Source organism: Pimephales promelas, chromosome 1 (genome assembly GCF_988280905.1).
Source record: "Pimephales promelas chromosome 1, fPimPro1.hap1.1, whole genome shotgun sequence".
In the NCBI taxonomy this organism is placed as follows: Eukaryota; Metazoa; Chordata; class Actinopteri; order Cypriniformes; family Leuciscidae; genus Pimephales; species Pimephales promelas.
The window spans coordinates 17,606,772-17,628,766 of NC_142769.1; the positions used below are offsets into that span (position 1 = coordinate 17,606,772).

General features: G+C 37.6%; 1 protein-coding gene across 1 annotated transcript; it reads left to right on the forward strand.

Annotated features, from left to right (window-relative positions):
- The first annotated feature begins 379 nt into the window (after nucleotides 1-379).
- On the forward strand, nucleotides 380-13,386 carry LOC120477532 (meiosis 1 arrest protein). The gene is made up of 5 exons (XM_089128416.1): nucleotides 380-501; nucleotides 1,905-2,163; nucleotides 2,863-3,045; nucleotides 4,387-4,570; nucleotides 13,216-13,386. Exons 2-5 carry the CDS (start codon nucleotides 1,912-1,914, stop codon nucleotides 13,275-13,277), a joined length of 681 nt encoding a protein of 226 aa, XP_088984542.1. The 5' UTR covers nucleotides 380-501; nucleotides 1,905-1,911; the 3' UTR covers nucleotides 13,278-13,386.
- Nucleotides 13,387-21,995: the final 8,609 nt, after the last annotated feature.

Genomic DNA, 21,995 nt, shown 5'->3' on the forward strand with positions numbered 1-21,995 from the left:
AATTTACCTTCACACTTACCCCATTACATGAAAATTGTGAAACTGCACCTGAGGAGTAGCGATGAGAATTTTGAAAGTGTCCGTAAATTTAAATTTAAATAAAATAAGGGAATAAAAACTATTAATCTAATCTAATATAATATAATCTAATATAATATAATCTAATATAATATAATATAATATAATATAATATAATATAATATAATATAATATAATATAATATAATATAATATAATATAATATAATATAATATAATATAATATATACCTAGGCGCATGGAATGAGCTTTTTACAGTCTATGGGTATGAGGTTAGTTCTTGATATGAATGAACCGGTTCAAATTTACGATTCACTTGAGAACCGCGAGGACCGATTCAATCACACCATTTTGAATCATTCATTTACCAGATTCAAGCTCTTCAGCAACAAAGCCAACAGAGAATATGGATTGTGTCGTGTCGTTGGTCGTTTAGTTATTCTGCGGATTTAAACGAGTGGAGGGTAAATATAAAGTAACGTTACCTGTAGACAATTTAATCAGACCAACAGTTAATAAAGAGGCCTTTATTTTGGAGCCTCCAGTAACGTTAAACTAAGTTTTGAAGTTTGCTAGCGCGGGTTTTACGTTAACTGTATGTCATATTAGTGAGGACAGGTAAATATTTGCAACATATAGCCCTTGAAAATGAATAATTATACATATTTAAATTAAAAATAGTTATTTGTTACTTCACAGTGCTTAACAAACGAAGCACTATTAACACGAAGACGACCGAAAGAGAGCGCGAGAGTGCCCTTATCACTGAATCTTGCCAGTTACGTTACTTGTAGTGAACTGTACATGAATACTGAAGTAACACCTGCTTTGCTCTTTCGTCAGCTTTCTCATCAGCACTATCTGCTGCTCATCTCAGGACAGTGAATCTGTGGAGCTGTTTTTAGAGCAGACAAAGTGCCTTTTGTCGCCTGTGTCGTGCTTAAGCGGCGGGAAAGGCCTGAGGCTCAGCATTAGTGCGCTCAAAGAACTCTCTTGTCAAGTGGGATAGCTTTGATGAGTCCTTAGATTGCAGAGAGCTGCTGCCTTATTTAACCAATTTGCCCCATCTGCCCTGCTATGGTTAACAATATCACTCTTTGTGTTTTACTCTGCTTTGGAAAAAGAACTTATAAGCAGTCTCTTTTTCACAGTCTTCTTTTCTCAGAAGAACATTTTTGTTCACATTGAATGTGATAAATTCTAATGTTCCCTCTTAAGTTACTGCGGTGACATTACGGTACATTTTGTTTCTATTGAAGTATTCATTTTGTGTTCCAGCATGAAATGTGACTTTGTATTAGAGGTATCAGTCAATTTTTTTTTTCACAAAAAATGAATATTTTGTCATCATTTCCTCACCGTAATATGTTCTAAAGCTGTACGAGTTTCTTTCTTCTGTTGAGTAAAAAAGAAGATATTTTGAAGAATGTTAAACAGAGTTGATGCTAGCCATTGACTATGGAGTATGAAAAAAAATACTATGGAAATCAATGGCTGCCATCAACTGTCTGGTTATTTACATTCTTCAAAATATATTATTTTGTTTGACAGAAGAAAAAAACTCATACAGGTTTGGAACAACATGAGACTGAGAATGAACAAATGATGACAAAATTTAGATTTTTGTGTGAAGTATCCCTTTAATGAAGGATTTCCTAACACTTCCTTGATTACATTTTTAGATCTCAGCACTTGGTTTTGATGAACAGAAGTTAGTCTGCTCTTATTTAGGTTTCTACCTATGCATGTGGGGAAAGATGAATATTAAACGCCTATTGTAATTTGCCTAATATTAAATGCCTAATTGTGATATTTCCAGATTTGGTTTCAGTTCAGTATAATTACATCCATATTCATGTTCTTATAGGAGAACCATGAGTGCCAGAAACAGATCCTGCTCTTCCTCCGTCCTCCAGGCATGCAGTTCATCATCGTTTACTAGACAACCTTCTCGTGTGTTGATCATAGATGCATCGCCACCCTGGTGGTCAGAGACATGCACTGTTCTGTGTCAGGCCCTGGAAAATTTCTTTTTTCTGGCCAGTAGTCTAGCTGGACCTGTTCGTATGCCACTGCTTAGTGTGTTTGCCATTAGTGTACAGCTGGAGTGCCTTCTACCCTTTGTGGTGAGGATAAGTATGTGTGTATTTGTATCCATGTTTAACTATGTGCGATACAGTAGGTACTATGTGTTTAAAGGAACACTTCAACTTTTTTGGACTTTAGCTTATTACATGTTGTGATTTGTATAGTCACAGAGTGTACAAATCACAAGGTCATATGAGACACTGCCATCTTTTAACCGTATAAATATTGGGAACTATATTCTCAGAAGGCAGCACTGCTACTTGGTGATAACCGCAGCACCTGAAACACACCGTAGTAGTGCTTCACCTTCTGAGAATATAGTTCCCAATATTTGTACGGTTAAAATATATCTGGTTATTATAAATATGCGGTTAATACTGTATATATATTAAAAATATGTCTCATATCTCATATTACCTTGTTGTTTGTACACTCAAATCACAACTTGTAAATAGGATTTTTTTGTGTTTTTTTTTTTGTCTCTTGTTGGGATTATGCTAGCTGTAACCATTTACATCCAGTCTTTGTGCTAAGCTAGACTAGCGGTGGGTGCGTTAGATAGTGTTACAGCACGCACGGTGATGAAAAAGGTATGTATGGACTTATCTAACTCTGGGGGATACAGTGAATAAGCTAGTCCAAAAAAAGTCAGAGTGTTCCTTTAATAGACAAATAAAAGTATTTGTCTTCTTATGCCTTCCAACCTGTTCATTCCTTCATCTCATTCTCTTCTCCAGCAAGTTAAGGGAAACTTGACACGTTTGCTGTCCTGTGTAGAGGAGCTGCGTTCTCTGCCTCAGGAGGGCTGTGTTCGGCAACGGGGGGCACTCCTTAAACAGGCGGTGCTGGACAGCCTGCAGCAGTTTAAACAATACATGTGCCATACAGCTCATGGGGACATCACTAGCAACTATGTGGAGGTGAGAACTTCCACCATTAAAACTTAAATTGCTTTGAATTGTGTATTTTTAAGGAAAGCAAAACATGTAACTTCATATTATAAATGAGGGATCTCATGAAGAGGTCAATTTGGTCACATTTGGTGGCTGCAGGACATATTTCATAGATCCCTGTGTATTATAGTAATGAAAATCATTAAAAAGTTAAAATACCCAATGAATGACTCATACTAATGAAAATTTGGGGGTGAAATGTGCTCAGTTGTCCTCAAAATAATGTCACAATAATGGGTTATTTTGATTTTCACCCATAAATGCCTTAATCTCCTATACAGTAATCAGTCTTGCTGCCCTGGTTACTTATCCTTCAAATCAACATTCACTGCCCTTCGATCTATGCATTGCTTCCTGGCTTCATTTTAGAGTAATTCACCCCGCTGCTTTGTTTAAACCTCACATAACAAGTAAAGAAATGGTCTCGTCTGTATTGGGCCTTTCAAAGCACAGGCATTCACATTCAGATTTCCTACCAATGAATCCAAAGCTCATTTACCCTCTACTATTAGCCCTGAATGAAGATGTTGGTGCACTGACACAGACCACATGGCCCTCAGCAGCCACTCTCCTCTCAGCAGGCTCCATTAAAACCCAACACTAATGCCCCACCACAGGAAGCACAGCAGAGGACAAGTGCATTTAATCAGATTATACAGAATATTTTTTTGTGCTCTAAATGGGATTATATGGTGTATATGGATTTGGTCTCACTTTGCTGTGACACAACAGAGCTGTTATAATTATGCCAGAGATGTCTATCATAAGAAGAGAGAAATGACAGGAGCTGTGATGTATGCGATTGTAGCACTCTCTTTGCGACACTCTGTTCAAATATGCAACAGATCATATAGCAATGATTTGTACACGTTATTTATGTGGCACGGGGCACAGCTTTGATGACTGATTTATTTGTATCCTTCAATTATGTTTATGGTCTCATATTCTACACAATTAAACCTCAGAGAAGATGTTTTTGTGCTGTGTAGTTTGTGAGTTATTTCCCTCTGAGTTGGAATTTAGATCAACAAGAGAGACAGCTAATGATCACAATCAGCTTTCATCCGTGCAACCATAAAAACAGGGCCTTTGGCTTTGTAGCCTTTTGGGTACAGTTGTGTGAGTATTGTTTGGAAATGTCAGCAAAAATTTGGCATGACTTGTGATTTATTTTCCTCAAAATTGCTTTCTTTTGGGTATTTAAATCTTGATAATCTAACAAAAATTGGGTTGATAAAAGGAATTGCCTGCTTAGCTGAGTTTTGACTTATCAACTAGATTCTAACTGAAGGATTTACATTTTTCTAGGTGACTGTATTAACCTGTCAGTCAGGACAGATAGTCCTCAAACAGCTGGAGCAGGGTCTGAAAAACTCTGATCTGATGAGTCTGCGCAGGCTTCTGGTGGTCCAAATCACATTACAGCAGAGTTTCTCAGACAGATCTCTAGCCTGTGGCCTTGAGACACCATCTTCAGAAGATGACCAGGAAGGTAGGAGGACATATTTAGTCATAACATATTCTTAGTCAGTGAGAAAGTAGATGAGCATTGGCTTTTGATGCTCATGAAATATGGTCATTGTGTTCTGCCAACCATATGATTAACGAAGAGGTCAACAAGCAAACAGACATATTTAATACTTTCAGTATCGAGAAGAAAAAAAAAACGGCTACATAAAACAAAAAATCTCTATTCAAAAGGGGTTTTGGGTGATGCTTTGTACTGTGTGCACGTTTCTGCCAAATCTCTGAGCCCTCTCTTGTTTTCTGCATAATTATTTTAATTAAGGTTTTGCAGTCTCAGGATTTCATACCACAGACTGTGTAAAATGAGATTCCCAGGGTGAAAGAGCAAACCAGACATCAATTCAAAAACGGTGCCAAACATTCAAATCTCTGTGTGAACTGATAGGTAGCAATTTAGAAATCAAGGGAGGGCAGGGGAAGATGATTCAAATATAGGGGATGATAGGGCACGTTTATATCTGCACATTTATAAACTACATGAAATTATATATTTGCTTAGAATTAAGGAATCTCTCTTTCTCCTCTTCTTTAAAGTAAATCGACTAGTAAGTGAGTTGCCTGAATGACTTGTTGACCAGTTGGTTTTAAAGAACCATTGTGTCCTTATCTGCAATCTCATTTACATTTAGTTTTTCCAAATAGTACTTACTTCTAAAATTTGGGTGGCACACCCTTAACACAATGATTAATAGACTGTCATTATAGTGAGGCATAGTGAAGAGTGTAAGATTGTTAATTTAAATTCTAGTTGGTGTGTGGCAGCTTTGGAATTCAGAAAGTCTGGTTAGTTTAAATGTATCAGTTTCCTCTTCTCTAAGCTGAATACTTAAGTGCCTTGAGTGTGTTGAAAGTAGAGCCCTGCACGGGCCTCAAATCTAGTCCAGGCCCTAGCCCGGCCCGTGTCCGACAGCTCATCAGAATGATCAGCCGAGTCCGACCCGAGCCCGTTATTTATAAAAAAAAAAAAAAAAAACACCTTACACAGCCTGCCCTGTTGCAGCAGTCATTTAAACAGATATGTTTTGTCCTCAATGGCAAAGTAGTTACCTTTTAGATTATTTTCATTTCTTTATAAAGTTAATTAAGACAAATGTTTCTTTTTATTTTTTTATGACGACCAAGCACCCGACAGCGAGTTAAACATGTTTGATCCATTTATAGCCTCTCAAATCAACACTTTACTTGGCTACAATAACATCCATAGATATAAAACAACTTAAACATATTCACAAAGACAGTTAACGTTAGTTTAAACATTTGTTAAACGTTTATTGTCATTTTTGAAAAGCTGAGGGAATCTGCTCTGCTGCTCGCAACAGCGCTCGTAAATGCATTTACAATACAATACAATAGCCTACAATACAGAGAATGCAATCTAAACAAATCAAATAAATTACATTAAAAACAAACATGCAGATTATCTTACCTCAAAAATCAAGTCTTCACTACAGAACATGGCCATTCGTATTTCCAAAAGTTTCCAACAGACTCATAAAACTAAAGTCCAATCAAACAAAAAACAACAAGACAACCTCCTAAACAGTCTCTTACAGAGCATCGTGCAGAAAAAGCACCGTGGAAAGTTTTAATCCAGTCGTACTTTTTCCAGCTGCGCTGAAGTCACGCTCACAACTTCTGCTGCTAGCGGGACACTAAACACAGAACGAGCCGGTCGCGCGGATCGCGTTGCCGGGAAACCTGTGTGCGCGTGTGCGTGCCGTGAGCAGACTGTCAGTCATATATGTCAATATGATAGGTTATAAAACGTCTTTCTATGTTTGCTTTTCAATAGTCATCTTCTCATATTTTATTTTAAGTAATATCTAAAATAGGCTATAAAAAAGATAAGCCTAAAACAGGCCCGAGGCCCGGCTCGCGTGTGAACTATGACGTTAAAATTGGCCCGAAGCCCCGCCCGAGGAGTGTAAATAAGTCGGGGCCCATCGGGCTCGGGCTGAAATGCAGGCCTCTAGTTGAAAGGGTGGAGTGCTCTATTAAAAGAGTAAATCTAGAGCAAACCTATTTAGGTCTTTTCTTCAGTTTCAAATTTTCTCACTTATATTTTAGACACAATATTGACTGTTTTTGTTCTATTTCAAATGGAAAATAGTTCGAAACAAAGATTACCGCAGATTCAGAATCATAGCGCATCTCACAGCAACACTCAGGAGTGTTTCATTACTACATGATTCAGTGTTTTTTGAACAAATTGGTTGAGTCAAAGATTCAATGACCTTTTTATAAACAATTGCCGCATTCTTGAATGAATCATCCATCGAATTCAACAGCGCAGTCTCATCTTTTGACCATACGTCAACATCCGCCTTTTTAGGGTACCCTTAAAGGGTACATATCATGCTTTTAAATCATTAATTTTTACATATAAATCATACTGTTGTCGTCTATATAAAACATAACTGCAATGCTTGGGTCTGAATTCCTCATTATTATAGCTCCACAGGCCCCTTTTCTACCCCTTTTCTGATGTGCATCTTTGAGCGACCTGTTTCAATGCGTCCCCTTTAAATAAAAAGGAGATGTGTCACACCCCGCCCGCTCTCCAGGTCGATGAGATCACGGTCAGTTCAACTCCCCACGTTCGGCCATTATTGTAGTTTGATTAGAGATATACGATACCTTCAAAGAACATTTTTATTCACACGTTAATAAAATGTCAACAACAGAAGACTTGTACATTAAGCCTTACATATTCGAGCCAGAGCGAGCGAGTTGATAAAGACGACGACGAACCTGCAGAACAACCTCTTATGGATGTATTGGTATGTGAGTTAACTGTTTTGTGTTATTCAGGGATGTGATTTTTCCGGATTAATCCGGAATTCCGGATTTTCCGACCTGAAAATGTGACCTGCGTGAATCATGCAGATCAACAAAAAAACAAAACAAAAGAGGGGGCAGGTGTCGGCAGCCGGAGGGAAAAGTAGAGAATATGAGGACATCACCCATAACTGGCTGACGTGCGTACAGAAAGTTCCTTTCAAAGTATCAACAAGGACGTATTTGCGTTCAGCCAGAGAATGTCTAATTGGTTCAGCTTGTTCACCTGCTCAATTTCGTATCTCAGTCGCTCTCACGCTGGTATCGTTGTCAGTTACAAGAACATCACAGTTAGGTCACCAGGCCTGGGCGATACATGGATATATTTCAAATTTGCGCTATGATCCTTGCTCCAAGCAAGCTTTTGTAGAAATATGTAGCAGCTATATGTACACCTCCGTCTCAATTACAGGGTTTCCGCGGGGCATTAAAAAGCATTAAAAGTCATTAAATGGATTTTATATATATTATATATAAATATATGGGGTGTAACGGTACATGTATTCGTATTGAACCGTTTCGGTTCGAGGCTTCCGGTTCGGTACGCATACAAACCGAACGATTGCTTGGACCATTTTTCCTGCCGGCAAAATTCGTGCTGACGCGGCCAACACAACGTTTCGCAACATCAAATGGCAAGCGTAATGAAAGCAGAACGAAACTGCGCTCCTCGTTATGTGCTTCATGGATCGTTTATCAGTTCGGACCAGCAACATCTGTGCAGCGCGAGCCGATCTCGATCAAGCAACACTGTTACTTCACAGCGCTAAGAGATCCGGTAAAGAAAACATTTGAATTCGCCACTGAGGTAATAACATCGCTGCGAGATCTAGTGAGATGGATTCACATTTCCCTGTTATTAACCGTAGATCTCTATTAGATCAAACAGCGCTGTCATGGAAACCAGAAGAAACATTGTGACAGAAACAACAGTGAACATTGTGAATGAACTAGTAATACTTTCGTCCACAGACCAGCAACATTCACCATGGATTTAATATAGTAACACTAACTGGAACCAGTTTGGCTGGAATGGTGAAATGCTTTCAAGTACTTCACACATCTTTTTCCAGCACTTCAAAATTCAAATATTATATAAATAAATATATATTTAAATGTTATTTTTAACGTGATGACCAAAACATTATTTGTTCATCCTTCAAAGATGACCCCCATTTATAAACCTGAAAGTTTTAAGATCTAGGAAAACTCATACTTATTTAAAAATATTTTTTCTTTAAACAAATAGGAAATTTCTCTGGCATTTCTTTCTTTTTGCTGTATCGAAAATGTACCGAACCGTGACTTTAAAACCGAGGTACGTACCGAACCGTGATTTTTGTGTACCGTTACACCCCTAATATATATATATATATATATCCGTGGTTAGTCATGGGTCGTGTATGGCATTATTTTTTTTTAAATGGCATTAAAACGGCATTAAAAAGGCATTAAATTTCATTTGAAGATACCTGCAGAAACCCTGAATTAGTGTACAAAGCGACAAATACTCGAGTCGCAATATTAACGCAGAGGAACGGCTACATCAGTTCAGCGAGTTCACAGTTAATTTGCATGTGCTTTAAAGCCTTGCCAGTTAAACATGTCATTCACTGCTGATGCGCTGTTCTGAGCGCGAACACCCGACGTGCACATGCACTAAAAGCTTGTCTAACAGCGCCTGGTTGCTGGACTAAGTTATCTTTCGAGTATTATTTCGCTAATACTCTCAAATACACACAAGGTTTACATAAGAAAATTGATTCTTGATTGATTGATTAATTGTCTAAACTCAAAGCAAACCGATAAAATTGAGAGAAATCTGCTTGTCAAATGCTCCGTGTATATTAGACGTGTTGCGTACAGGTCTTAAAGTGACAGTAGCCCTAATAATAAAAATGCAGCCGCTTGTTCTTAAAGGGATAGTTGACCCCAAAATAAAAATTATGCCATCATTTATTCACTGTAATGTTGTTCCAAACCTGTATTAATTTATTTCTTGTGCTGAACAAAAAAGAAGATATTTTAAAGAATGTGGGTAACCAGACAGTTGCTGGTCCCCATTGACTTCCATAGGGAAAAATTTACTATGGAAATCACTGGGGTACATCAACTGTTTGGTTACCCACATTCTTCCAAATAACTTAAACAGAAGAAAGAAACTTATTCAGGTTTAAAACAACTTGAGAGAGTAAATGATGACAATTACAATTTTTGGGAGAACTATCTATTTAATGTTAATTAAACAACAAAACACAGAGGAAATCATTCACTGCTCTTGACTGAGAACTTTAATAGTAGCTTTAATAAGAATCAATGTATAAATTATACAGTGAAGACTATATTTGACTTTGAACATTTGCTCTCACTTTGCAGAAAAGAAAAGCTCGGTATATTTTCCTGCTGTTTTGTCCTTAGCCAATCACATGCCTGGTTATTAGTGAAAGTCGACTATTTCTCTTGTTAAAACAAGCACACTGACAAGATAAATGACTACGGTCTAATCTTACCTCAAACAATCTGTATTGATAATATGATACGTTTAGAAAAGCAGCTAAATGACCATTGATGAAACTCAAGAACAATAATGCTGCAGACGTGTAACGTTACTTCAAAACAAAAACAAAGAAAGACAAAGGTACTGCTAAACCATGGCCACTATGTGTTTTAAGAAAGTAAAGTACTTTATTTTTATTAACGATATTTACAGCTTATCGAAATGCTCTGTTCGTCGTCTCCAAAGATAGAAGGAATTTAACGTTACCTCTCATTCAGACAAAGTCAATCGGCAAACCCTTCTTTATACTGGCGGAGGTTGTTGAAGTGGGAATCCTTGAAGTGCTTCAGGTCACTACATCCAAAAACCGAACATTTTTACTTGCCCTCTCGTAACTTCTGCATCATTGAGCTTGGACTACAAAATCGGAGCGAGAAATAATAATGGCGGATTGCTCGAAGTTTTGGACCGGTAGTCAGTGTCTTTATTTGGCAGTTCCGCTGCAAATACGGTGACGCTGTAGTTCAAAAAACGTCATAGAAAACAGAAAAATCTGAACACGTTGAAAAATATGACCAAAACAGAATATAAAGATATAAACGAAGCACCTGAAGAGAATAATTTCATCTTTTCTGTACTTATAAACACTCCAAATATACAACAAAATGCATTTAAGGGCTAAAAAAGTGGATTTTGCATGATATGTCCCCTTTAAACGTCGGTTAGATGACGTTATCGGATCCTAACCCTACCCCAGACCTAAACCTACCCCTAAACCTGCCCCGTCACCTAACTGACGTTAAAGGTAAAGCGTCAGTTGTATGACGGCCTGGGATCAAAAAAATCGATTTTTCGATTAATCGTTTTTTAAAATGTGTTCGATTCAAAATTGATTCTCAACGGCCGGAATCGATTTTTTCCATATAAAGGGCTCGCGGACGCGGTGCTGCATCTTCTCGTCTCTCTGCACTAGGCAAGCGCTGCAGCTGTCGATACACACACGCGTTTAGGAGTCGGGACATGACGGAATATTCACTTAACAATCGGGCCAGCATTGCATCGTAACCTATGATCGTAACTAACGTTTATCATTTTCACGTCTTTTTGAGTTTTACAAGCAATGTTAACCATCCCGTGCTCGCGCACTCTCAGAGATGTCTTTCACTGCGTGCACAGTAACGTTACAGCCTAAATCTGCCTCGCAAACAGCTTGTCAGAAACAAAAGTTTTATCCCGGAATTATATCACAGTTCAAACACGCAACATTATGTCAAAACTCTGGTCTTGGTGAGTAACCTCGTAAAGACAGTCGGTAATGTCTTAAATTAGCAATAAAGTGTGTGACAGAAAGTTAATGAAACAGTAATGGATTCGCACACTAGTTCTTAAAGTGAACGCAGCCATTTGTGTCAGTCATTAATTCTGTTGTCATAACAACAGAATATAGTATTAATTGTAAGCAATCAGAATTAATAGCCTTTGTATTTAATTCAGTCTGGACTAAAAAGACTATCCAGTGTTATTTTACATTGGATTACTTATTCAGTTTCTGTAGTATTTCTGACATACCCCAAAAAACTACCCCAAAATGTCTCTTAATTTGTGTCTTTATTCTATTGTATTTATTTGTGCTACTTTTTTCAATTTAATTCAAAGATTGAAATCAAGCTTCCATACATAAACTCTTAAAACAAAAAAACAAAACATTACATTACCATTTAGGTAAGATCAATGTAAAAAATGTCTAAATATTTATATATTTATTTATCTATATCTATCTTAAACATAAAATAACCTGATACTGTTTGATCAAGCTGTGCGACTGTTCTGACTTTTTTTGCATATTGCATCAAAATCCTGTTTATTCTTTGTATGCATTTAGTGTACCTAAAATAAAAAGAGTTTTATATACAGGTTTATGGCTCTTAATTTCCTTGTATTAATTAACCACTAGTAAACTTATGTCCACTGTTCTTTTTTATAAATATAGGATTTGTATTAAATCTTCATTATAGTCGAATCGAGAATCAAATCAGGAATCGAAATCGAAAATTGAATCGAGAATCGAAATCGAATCGAACTGAGAGCTTGTGAATCGAAATCGAATCGAAATTGAAATGTGAATCGATACCCAGCCCTACTAAAAAGGCGGATGTTGACGTATGGTCAAAAGACGTCCCAAGACGTCAGTTATATGACTTCTTGGGATGAGACTGTGTTAAATTCGACCATCGAATTCAATGCCGGATTCAACTTGAAACTGTTAAAATATGAAGCAGTTCCAACTTTAAAACTAGAGGCAGCAGTTGTTGGGCCACAACCTGTAAGTAAGACTTAATCATTTTAAATGTATTTGCATGTATAATTTCTGACATAATGTTTTAGTTTTATCAAGGACGTAAACAAATGCCAGCGCTGGCTTTAGTAGCCACTTAGTTATGCTATTTCGTGTGTCAAACATACAAATATTTTGGACCTGAATTTGTAATTATGTACTAATTTTGTAAATGTATTTTCCATGTGTACTTTATGACATAATTTTTTGATTTTATCAAGAATGTAATGCTAACGCTGTTTGTTTATTGTAGCCAGTTAGTTTGATGCTATTTTGTGTGTATAAACGTGTATAAAGTTTAAATAATTATATGTAATCGCAACAGCAAACTTGAGCTGCTGTTATCAGTGTACGGTATGGTTTTAAGACAGTTGCCACATGTACAACTAAAGAAAACGATACACTGAGTAAACTAGGTTTTGTGAATAGATGAATGGTTGTTCATTATATTGATAAAACAATAACTTTAAAAAACAGTATTACTCAGTCATTTATTCGGTTAAATTAAATGTTTAATCAGGAGAAAAAAGTATCAATAGCTAACAAGCAACAGTAGCATTTTCAAGTAACAGCGTATTGAAATTCTTATATAATATTAGAAGAATAGAATAATAATAATAATCAAAAAATAGCGAATAGCGTGTCAAATTCACGCCTACCGCCTCTAGTTATACTCTTGAACACTTTGAATCCATTCGCGTGTCAAGAGCGAAATTGATGCGTGTAAAAACAAAAGTTTGAAGCGAAATTTACGTGCGCCTTAATCACAACCCGTTGGCGGCCATCCTTTTTATGTTGATCGAGCATTCATCGAGAGAGTCACCGCTCTGTATTTGCTTTGGAGAGCAGAACAGCGGCGTGGGGATCATCACCGTATTTGTGTCCATCGAACCCTTTGGAGGCGAACCTTTTGGTGAGTTTCACCATTTGCTCTCTCCAGGAGCTGCGCCTGGAAGACGGCCGCTGTCAGCGGTACTTCCGCCTGTCCTGCGCCCAGTTTGATGACCTGTTATCCCGCATCGGTGCGAGGATCACCCTCGCCCTCATCCACCTAATATTTTCATTTATTCTTTTCATATATTATTAATCTTCTCATTTACTTTTGTTTTGATAATAAATAGAGCCAGCCTCCAAAAGTTATTGATCTGTCTTGTGATTTTTTTTTTCTCTCTCACGTCCAGACACGAACTTATGCACATGTATGTTGGTTGTCTTTACATTTTTAATAATATTTCAAATAATCTAGATATGGAATAAATAACATTTAATACAAAATGAACATGTCTCGTAATAGAAATAAAGTTTTAAGTGATAAAATATTTGCTTTGTTGTGCATTAGAAACATACCAGGCATTTAGTCATATTACAAAATAATTTATTGAAGCATCCAGATCCTTCACCACGTGAGCAAGCAGCTAGGCTCCTGATTAGTTAACACGGCGCGAATTGACGCCAAAGTTCTGTGCCGCGCTATACGCCTCATTTGCGCCGCAGGAATTTTTTTATGTGCGTAACGCGTCTTTGCATTGACTTAACATTGAAATCACTTGCGCCTGACACGCTATTCGCACCCGGTGTGAACGCACTATTAGACAGTCACTTGCCAACAACTACTGATGGGTTAGTTTCATGTTTAACATATTTTTTTTTCGCTGAATTTTTGGTATTTTCATAAATTATTTAAAATAATCTTATAACATCATTTATTCCGGTTTTAATTTTTCAGTGTAAATGATTTAATTTGATTGGTAAAAGCCCTAGTTTATGTTTCTAATTGAATTTTTTGATCAAATTTAAGAATTTGAAATATGATGCATAAATTTAATAAGGTTAAGGGGAATGCCCTCAGGGTAAATATCACAAATAAGATTTTAATACGTGAAAGCTGATAAAACACTGATGAGAAAATTGATTCAGTGTAAATTATATTTACACCACAAAAAAGAAGAATTTTGAGAAGAAAGTGAATGAACAATTTACTTGTTCAAAGGACAAGCACATGACAAGGCTTAATGTCGATTCCTGTATAAACATTGTTTGCATAGTATATCTTTTTTTTGTATATTATTCTGGTGCTCTTTATTTAGGAATCAAACTTGTGGTCTTCGCGTTCAAAAGTGACCAGACACGAAATGTATTTTGAGAGAATTTGAAGGGACTAATTCATATTTATTCCGTGTTTATTCCGTATTTATTCCAACACGGCCGCTCCGCAACACTTCGTTGGCTCACAAAAGCATCAGTTTGGTTTGAAATGTGCTGGGAACAGAGACACATTCGGAAGTGCATTTTCAGAAGTGCTGGGTACAATGACGCAATATAACTAAATATACAGTTTGTACAAAATATACTAATGTCAGAACGGATGTACCTAATACAAATAAATAAAACATCTCAAGTTAACTAGCAGAGCATTCATTTAGTTTGCGATTAAATAAGAGATCTAACGCTTAAATCTGTTGTTTTTGAAATCAAGCAAGACTTTTTCAAGTGAACCATATTAGTGGACTAACATAGGGAATAGTGATAGGGAGGCGTTCAGCCTGGATTCAGCCTGGATCTCGAGGGCCAGAGTTGCCCACCCCTGTTCTATGTAGTCACAGACGGTTCACTAATCTGACTGGGCTGTTGTAGTCCGACAAATATGTCTAGTAAGGGTAACTTTGAGGTCATGTAGTCCATTGTGTTTTGCTGGATCAAGTCCATACCAGCTTTATTATTGATCGAGAGCACTAATGGGATAAGACCCTTATGTCAGTTCACCCATATACACACACATGCTGAAACGCTGACTCTGTTTTGATAAAGCTGCCCCACAAATTTAGGTGTGAGCAGCTAGACCGACATTGAGGTCTAGTGTCCCTCCCTGTCTAACATCCTGTTTTTAACTATCAACAGACAAACTCAAGTGTGAGGAGGACCTCAGAATTAACATTTTGACACTGTGTGCCTGCGGAAGGAAATAAGACTGTGTTTGTGTGTGTGAGGGAGAAAGATACTGTACAGTTGGCTGAGATTGTTTCTGTTTGTATCTTGGTCATGTTCTGTATTAAGTGAACTTATTCAGACCATTTAATTTATAGGAATTTATTTGATTGACAAAAAATGGCAAATCAGGCCACCCTTAAAAATATTCTTGTTTGCCGTAACCCGACCGACCCTGTCAATTTAGGGCCGACCCATTTTTTATTTTTTTTTTCCTTTTAGTCCGACCGACTTGCCGGTTGTAACTTGCGTTCAGACCGACCGATTTTTTTTTTTAGGCTACTCTTCAAACGACTAATTCAAATTCAATAAAATAATATTAATTATATTTTAGTTAGTATTGTGAAAGTTGCTTGTGTCTACATAGCCTACAAACGTAGGCTACGTTCTTTCTTAAATAAAAACCCGTGGCGTCATATTCATCAGATTATGTTTACACCATTGGTTTAACGTTACGCGTGTCACTATATGGCTTGTACGTTCGCTCGTTTCAGTGTTCCCGCTTGGTACCCGGTATTAAAAGGGCAACGGGGCTGAATATCAACCATTTCTATAATAAAAATATTAAACAATTTGTCTGTGATGCAATTTTGCTATTCGCAGTCCAGAAGAGAGAGCGATCTCTCACTCGGAGCCACAGCGCGCACAGCACGACAGCCCTGCTTAATGAGTGACAATGAGGACAAAACGTGGTTACACTTTAGATCTGGGATATTATTCTAATTGTATTTTAGATTTCCGCTTTCAAAGATTATAAAAAGAAGATATTTGAGATGAAACCATTAGTCTAGCGCAACTTCCTTCCCTTCACAGCGTTGCGCTGTCATTTCTTCCTAAAACCCAAACGTACAGTCAGAATCAGCACGATCGGTGATTGTTGTAAAATGCAGTCTGTACTGTTGCTAAACTGCGGACGCGTTCAATCATTAAAAGAGCTATTAAAAGCACAAAAGTCTGCGCAAGAGACGTTGTTTACGACGCGCGCTCCGAAATGCACTAAAACGAGACAATAAAAGTAGGCTATCGCCTCATTTTGGGCTTCATGTGCGCATCTAAACCATCAAATATACATAAAATATAAAATGACCTGCCCTGAGATTCATTTAAACAGTTTATGTCTTAATTGGACGTAAATAGTTGGGAGAAAATGATGGTGCATCAGTCATATATTACAGTAGAGTTCTGCATTCGGTCTTAAAGGGGCAGTAGTCTAATAAACGTGACGATTGAGCCAATGCGAATCAAACAACAAAAGGCAGATAAAAATCACTCACAGCTCTTGAATGAATAACTTAAACTTTAATAAGCATTAATCTAACTATGATAAACTATGCAGTGTCATTTTACATTTGATTACTAGCTAAATTAAATTTCTTTTCAGAGAGAGCGACAGACTTAACTGAAAAGTAGCTAATTTTAGACCTTCCTGAAATTAAAGCACTGTGTATATAGGCTAATTTGTATCTTTGTTTAATTGTATTCTTTGTTTGACCATGTGTTTGTACTTGTTTTTGCTTATCTCATGTATATATGCATAACAAATAGATATATTATACATTTTGTGACTAGCCTAAAATGTAACTGGTCGTATTTTGCATTAACACCTAGCGGTGGATGCACAGTTTGAAAACCCAGTCAGTGACGTCACAATATGCATTTATTTTTTAAATTCTCGATCACCATCTCCAAAATTGTACCTTTTTTTTACACTGAATCTTGGAAAAAAAAAAATATAGACCTACCTACCGACCCTTTTTTAAAAAAAAATTGCTGTTACTGCAAACCAAAATATTTTTAAAGTGTGTATGTCAGGTTAAAAATTTTTTTTAGATATATTAAATAATGTTTAGATGTCTGAGTGAAAATGTAATTATCATTAAAATTATTACTGTAATTGCCCTACATTAAGTTTTATAGCCATTTCTGTCAAGATCATATTTTTAAAACACAGTGGAGCTGCCTGTGATGTCATAAGAGGGAGATGTGACAAAAACGTTCTATTCAAGTATGGAGAGTTTTGAGTCTGAGGAGATCCAAAATGAGGAATGACAGATGAGGAACCAAACAGAAATTTAAATAATTCCTATCGAAGAAACATAAATATCTGGTGTGAAGAGAACCAGTGGAGAGTTGGTCAGGTGTCTTGGTAAACTATAGGCAATAACTTAAGAGGTGGAACGGTACATGTATTCGTATTGAACCGAAACGTACGGACGTCACGGTTCGGTGCATTAATATACACGGAGAATACAGGGTTGAAATAAATAAAATTCGCGTGCAAATTAATTAATGCGGAACTACTGTTAGATACGCGGTAGAGATGTGCGGTAGCCTATAGGTCAGTGTGAAGAGGTTCAGTATGTGGAAAAAAAGACAGGGTCGGCGTGACTGGGACTCGTTTATTCAGAAAAAACAAAAAAGAAACGAGGCGCACAGTAGCGCATTCGCCACCATAAACAAACACGCGATCCAACACTTGCTTCTCAGTCTCGGTTGAAGTAGCCGCGTGAAGTCCCAGTCCAACTCTCTCTCTCTCGCTCTCTCATTCGCCGGTTATATACGGTCTCTCCACGGAAAATTACTGCAATCAAACACAGGTGTTCATCATCTGCACTTGATCTACTAATCTCACCGTGCGGCTCCGTCCTTTCTCTCCCACAGCCGCTACAGACTCACGCCCCCTCGCCACAGTCAGGTTTGCCGAAGTGCTGATATTCTGAGAGCTAGTCTCGCGGCTGTCATCAAAAATTGGACTCTGTGACCGGTTTTAACTGTGTTTTTGCACCCAGTGTAAACGCAGTAATTCACCATCGTGATAATACGCCTGCATACATTTCTTCTTTTTCTTCTTCTTCAGGGTTTAATTGCGGTTGGCAAACCTATTTCCTGCATATACCTAACTAACTACCTAACTTAAATAACTAAATAAATAAATGTCCTAATCAAATAATTCTCTTGCTCTATCATTCGTACAATTACCAACACAGCTCACTGACTCACTCTCAGCGACCTGGGGAGACGTCTCCCTCTTATGACATCAGTGATTCGATTGGGGGGAGGAGCAGTTTTAACTGAGTACTGAAAATAACGAACTTTTTCATCTTATATTCTGCCTTTAGGTATCGAAAAACATACAAAACAATACACCAACTTGACAAACGTGTTTTTCCCCTAACTATTTTGTGTTAATCATAATTACAAATTTAACCTGACATACACACTTTAAGGATGGCCTCAATTTAATTTCAAGCAATGTTGACAGGAAAGGGGCATTTGAACTCAAATAGATTTTCAGTCCCATTTAATCGCTGTCATTGTGAACATCTTTTCTTCCCTATTGTGAATTTGTGACAAAGTAAACACGACGTCCTGAACAAGAAAAAATGTAGGATGGGACTTGATTTTGTCCATTGGGAATTGATTGGCTCGTTGGATCATTGTCATTTGCTGATTTTTGTCTCATGTGAGTAATTGGATGCTGGAGGCGAGGGATCATTGCGATAATATTATCAAGAAAGAGATGTCATTTTGAGGGGAAGGGGAAGTCAGTGTTTTTGATTCACGAGTTTGCTTGCCCATTGAGGGGGCTTTCACACTGGCAGTTTAGTTCGGAATGGGGCACGGTTCGCATGAAAAATCACTAATGTGAACGCTGTCATGCGGACCCGGGTGTGCATTGGTGTACCGAACCCAAGACGACCTGGAGGAGGTGGTTAAGAACTTTGTTCTTTATATTTTTGGTTTACACATATTGTTAAATGTTTTCAACTAAAAGAAAACCTTAAGATATATAAGCTTGTTGTGTATATTGCCTAATGTAAGCTTGTTCATAAATGGTGGCAATCTTTTTTTAAAAGTATCTTGTTAAACGGCATTTAAATAAAATATTAATTTTTTATGAACCTGAAGTACAAGTGTCGCGTGTTTTAACTGTTAAAGTGATATAATCCAGGGATAAAACTTTTGTTTCTGGCGAGCTGTTTGCGAGGCAGATTTAGGCTGTAACGTTACTGTGCACGCAGTGAAAGACATCTCTGAGAGTGCGCGAGCACGGGATGGTTTAACATTGCTTGTAAAACTCAAAAAGACGTGAAAATGATAAACGTTAGTTACGATCATAGGTTACGATGCAATGCTGGCCCGATGTTTAAGTGAATATTCCGTCATGTCCCGACTCCTAAACGCGTGTGTGTATCGACAGCTGCAGCGCTTGGCGCTTGCCTAGTGCAGAGAGACGAGAAGATGCAGCACCGCGTCCGCGAGCCCTTTATATGGAAAAAATCGATTCCGGCCGTTGAGAATCGATTTTGAATCGAACACATTTTAAAAAACGATTAATCGAAAAATCGATTTTTTTGCCCAGCCCTACTTATAACTAACTAACTAACTAACTAAAGAGTTATGAGTCTTTAGTTTTGTGTATACACATACATGTCACTCAGAAAACAACAATTTTATAAATGCTGTCCAAATGTGTGAGGAGTAAAAAAAGGCTACCTTTGTTCCAAATGCTGTAACTTTTGACTAATGGATATTGTGCCATTTTTTAATTATTTCTCACTGGTTCATATATTCACAATGCACTACACAGTAAAACCACATAGCGCATTATATGAGGAACCAGGGAATGAAAACAAGTTTGCGAATTCACTTTGGGGCTGTTTACACCTGGCCACTTCATGTGTTTTCTGATGACGTGACTAAAAAAATATCTTAATTACATTCGGGCGGGTGGCGGGCGGCGGGCGGTTGAACCAAATTATGTGCCAAAATTCGTTTTCTATTAGGCTACAATAAAAATATTGTACAGTAAATAAGGTCAGTGTGAAGAGGTTCAGTGTGTGTGGAAGGAAGAAGACAGGTTTGGCGTGACTGGGACTCGCGAAAAACAAAAACAAACGAGGCGCACAGTAGCGCATTCGCCACCATAAACAATACACGCGATCCAACACTTGCTTCTCAGTCTCGGTTGCAGTAGCCGCGTGCAAAGTCCCAGTCCAACTCTCTCTCTCGCTCTCTCATTCCGCCAATTACTGCAATCAGACACAGGTGTTCATCATCTGCACTTGACCTACTCACCGCGCAGCTCCGTCCTTTCTCTCCTGCTAAAGACTTCGCAAAATCACGCCCCCCTCGCCACAGTCAGGTTTGCAGAAGTGTGTTTAATTGATTTATATTTGTCCCTGTGTGCCGATCGGAGACGGAGTTTACTGCTGATATTCTGAGAGCTTTCTAGTCTCGTGGCTGTCATCAGCAGCACCTTGTATCACCCAGTTAGCGGATGGCGGGCGGGTGCGGTTTTGTAAATTGGTCAAAAACGTTGGTGTGGATGGATGGCAGACAGATTATGAGTTTTGTGATGCGGTTGCGGATGAAATAATAGCCCATCCGCGCATCTCTACTATCCGATCGTGAAAAGAACAGGTGTAAATGCCCTCCGAAACGCATTCGAGACGGATTTGAATCCGTTTGCTCAAACCACTTCTGGAGGAGGTCTGGGCCGCATTCCAGACGAAACTGGACAAGTGTAAATGCATCTTGCATTGAAGATGCATTTGCATGCAAGATGCATTTATGCATGTTGAAACAACATTTACTCCCCAAAATGCTAATCAATAAACGTGTGAGAGCATGTTATATAGTCTATATGTCATGTTATAGTCAGATATGACGATGCTACTGCAACACGCATTACCGCAGATGAGCAGCTGAGCATCTCTTCATCAAGCCAACGTGCAAACTATCGCAAATCAAAGTGAAAATAAGTCGCAGGCGCTCAACACAAAATAATCTTCATTAATAGTAAAAAACGAAATGATCTTACAAGGGCTATTGCCGTATTTGATTTTGAAATTAGCTGATGATGAGCAATAAAATGCAGCTCATATCTGTTGCTTTCGGTGACGTGCACTCCTTTAAGTCTGCATATAGTGCTGGATTTGAAGAACAGGTTTATATCCGTTTTGCAAAAACATATTTATGTGACCAGGTGTAAATGGAATCGTTTTGATAAATCAGATCTGAGAAAATACATGAAGTGGCCAGGTGTATACAGCCCCTTATTAGACAATGAGACACTTTGGAGGTAACGCATAAATCATTGTTTAACACAAGCATATTAATTTTGACTTATATATTTTTGTCTGTTTTAGGCAGTTTTTCTTTATTTGTGACAGAATAACCTCTCAGGTTCATGGTTGTTTGTCATGTTTAATTTATGTGTTCATACTTTATAATTATTTAGGTTACAAGCCTAAACTCCTCTGCACTGTTTACATATTGAATTATGGTTAAAGGAATAGATAAAAATGAGAACAATTCCTTTCTCACTGCATGGACAAGAATATCATGAACATTCTGCCCAGCATGTCTTTACGGGTTTGGAATAATATCAGGGTGAATAAATGATGACAGGATTTTTCATTTCCAATATACAGATGAGATGGAAAAATTTGTAGGATGAAAAACCATCTGTGCAGCACTCCATCAAATAAATCTCAGTGGCTAAATGGAGGCCACTCCTGTGTAAAATTCATATGAAAACCCTTTTCTTTTGATTGGGAAAAAACAGCTACCTCTCATCACCAGGCTAATACATAAAGTAGTAGGACACCATAAATAGTAAAGCATCATCATGTATTATTATTTCTTTAGGTAAAACTTTACTGTATGCATATATTACTTGTAATGCAAACACTCCTTAAAGGCATAGTTCACTCAGATGTTGTTCAAACC